This window comes from Hylaeus volcanicus, chromosome 3, assembly GCF_026283585.1.
Source record: "Hylaeus volcanicus isolate JK05 chromosome 3, UHH_iyHylVolc1.0_haploid, whole genome shotgun sequence".
Lineage (NCBI taxonomy): Eukaryota > Metazoa > Arthropoda > Insecta > Hymenoptera > Colletidae > Hylaeus > Hylaeus volcanicus.
Genome location: NC_071978.1, coordinates 15,288,803 through 15,291,388, shown reverse-complemented (window position 1 = coordinate 15,291,388; position 2,586 = coordinate 15,288,803). Strand labels below are relative to the sequence as shown.

General features: G+C 39.6%; 1 protein-coding gene across 1 annotated transcript; it reads right to left on the bottom strand.

Annotated features, from left to right (window-relative positions):
• Positions 1-1,032: 1,032 nt before the first annotated feature.
• LOC128873807 (la-related protein 6) lies at positions 1,033-2,586 on the bottom strand. The gene has a single exon (XM_054117671.1). The coding sequence runs from the start codon at positions 1,837-1,839 to the stop codon at positions 1,048-1,050; it is 792 nt and encodes a 263-aa protein (XP_053973646.1). The 5' UTR covers positions 1,840-2,586; the 3' UTR covers positions 1,033-1,047.

Genomic DNA, 2,586 nt, shown 5'->3' with positions numbered 1-2,586 from the left:
AAATATTATATACATTCTATACATATTATATAAATATTATATAAAAAATATTAATCCAAAAAACGATTCTGATAGATAAAATAAATGTCGTGTGATACTAATGTTATGAAAATAAAAGGTATTATTGAATTTAACTATATACCCAAACGCTACCGGTCAGTAAAGTATTAACAAATAATTGGTATTCAAAAATATATAAAATTTGCTTTAAATATGCGCGCAGCATAAATGCTTGCGTTAGACAATTTCTTATTTTGTACATCCGTTATTTCCAAGAAACTATGCAAATTGAGAGATACAGGGGGCGTAGGAAGTATTCGTACACTGATCAATTTCCAAAAATACTATGTAAAATTGTAATTTATTATCTTATTTTTTATAAACAATGGCATTCTACATATTCTCGGAAATCTCTAGAATAGATAGAGTACAAGAAAAATAGCTATTTATGTAAGTTGCGAAATTAACAAGAAAAAAACAATTAATCGATAGAAATGTTGAAGCAAAAAGTATTCGCACAATTGTTTAATTTTTAAAACTTCATTAAAGCAAAAAAAATTTACATTAATTTACAAGTATATAATAGTTCCTTCGTGGGATTTTCTTTTGATTTTATAATTATTATAACTTTTCTAAACGTTCAATTAACTAAATAATTAGTTATTCAAAGTGGGATCTCCTTCAATTCTTCTATTAGAGCCATTTTTAAAAGTACTTTACTGGAAATTTGATGTTTTCTAATTCGTACGGAGTAATAAACTAATGTGTTTACGTTACAAACTCTACTGTAAATGGTTCATCATAAGAATCGTACAAATACTTATTGCTTCTATACTTTTACCCACTTTTCGCATTTTTTTTTGTTAATTTCACAAATTATAGTAACTAGTAAACGTTTGTTGGACTACATCTATCTTAGACATTTCCGAGAATATGTAAAATATCATTGATTATAAAAAAAGAACTTAAGAAACCTACAATTTCACACAAAAACTTTTTGAAAAATTGATCGGTGTGCGAATACATTCTACACCCACTGTAGATGTGTTAAAAATTGAAGCAAAGGATAATTACCTCAGCTGGTGCAGGATGGCCAGGTCGAAGCACTCTGATAAGAGCGATCTCCCCGCACGGTCGAAAAATCTCCGCCACAGATTCGACCGACAATTTCTTAATGGGAAGTCTCGCAGCCAGAATCGTTCTAGAAGGAGTGGTCTGGTCGAAAGGTGGCAGGGGATCGAGCCTACGTAATTTGGTACCCTGAGGGTTCACTTGTAGTTTCTTCGATTTCGTTAATGCAGCGCCAACCACCCTCCAGTCCCTGCTGAGGTGTTTCACCCTCTTGAAGCTCGAGATCAGTTTCAAAGATACGTATCCTTCCTTGTTCCTCTTCACGTGTTTCAATAAGAATGCATCCTTAACGATATTTTCGTCGGAGAAGTAGAATTCGACTTGATCACATATCTTCTCAGCTAATTCGTCATTCGGAGGAACAAAGTCGTTCGACTGGTCGATCGTGGTCACTTCGGTCGGTGTTTCTTGATTCTCATCTTTCGTCGCGTTGTGACCGGTATCCTCCATCGAGTCTGCTCCCGAATCTGGATCAGAACTTTTCTGCCCTTTCGTTCCGTTCTTCGATTTCTTTTCATTATCGGAGCTTCCACTGTCCGACATGTCAGCTTCCTCCCCTTTCGAGCCTCTTCGGTCGAAGGAGAGGCTCACGTCGCTATCAACGGAAGAAATACTATCTCTCGTGTCAGACTTCTTCATAGGTGGCGGCGAAAAGATCAAACTCCCTACTTTGTCCCTCGATTCTTGTTGAACATCCCCCTCGTCCATCTTTACGCGATCTGATTCTCACGGAAGATAACAAATGTACAAACGTCCCTCGATCCTTAATCGAAAACACGAAGATCTCTCGTACGTGGGTATTCTGGATCAATCCATTCGAAACGCGATGCCTCTTCTAAGAAACACTGTCAAACCTTTCGATTCTTCTATCTCCAACCGAATAATCAAACGAGCATCTCGTTTACTGCGTCAGGAAGCGTGCTACCCGAATGTTAGTCTTTAATCCATTGTCGATCGAAGATTAGTTTCGTTTCGAATAAATGATCTATGCATGGTCTCGTGTATGCTCGCTTGATCCCAGAAAAAAGGTCGGTTGTCAGCTCGACGATCTCTTCTTTCCTGTCACGGGTCTTGCACGTTTGACGGCACCGAAACGAATCTGCGAAGACAGGGCAGGTAGGTCTGTTAAGTGAACCGGTGTCACACCAACGATCTTCGGGGTGGGGAATTGCGGAGGACGAATGATCCTAAAGAGGGGGGAGTATTGGCAGGGTAAAGGCAATTGGCAAAAGGGGGGAAGCAAGAAGAGGCTAAAAGAGCCGATCTTCCCGCTCTCGATGGGAGTGCGTGCTCGTTTGCCTCGGAAGGGGGAGGAAAGTGGGGGACTTGCGCGATTCGTGACAGTTCGGGGAAGAGTGGCCTTTCCGAAGACGCGTCCACCTCTTTAAATACTTTCGCTCGCGGGTCGCGCATGCGTGATTACATATCTCGCGACAAACCTACCCTGAGGTCGTG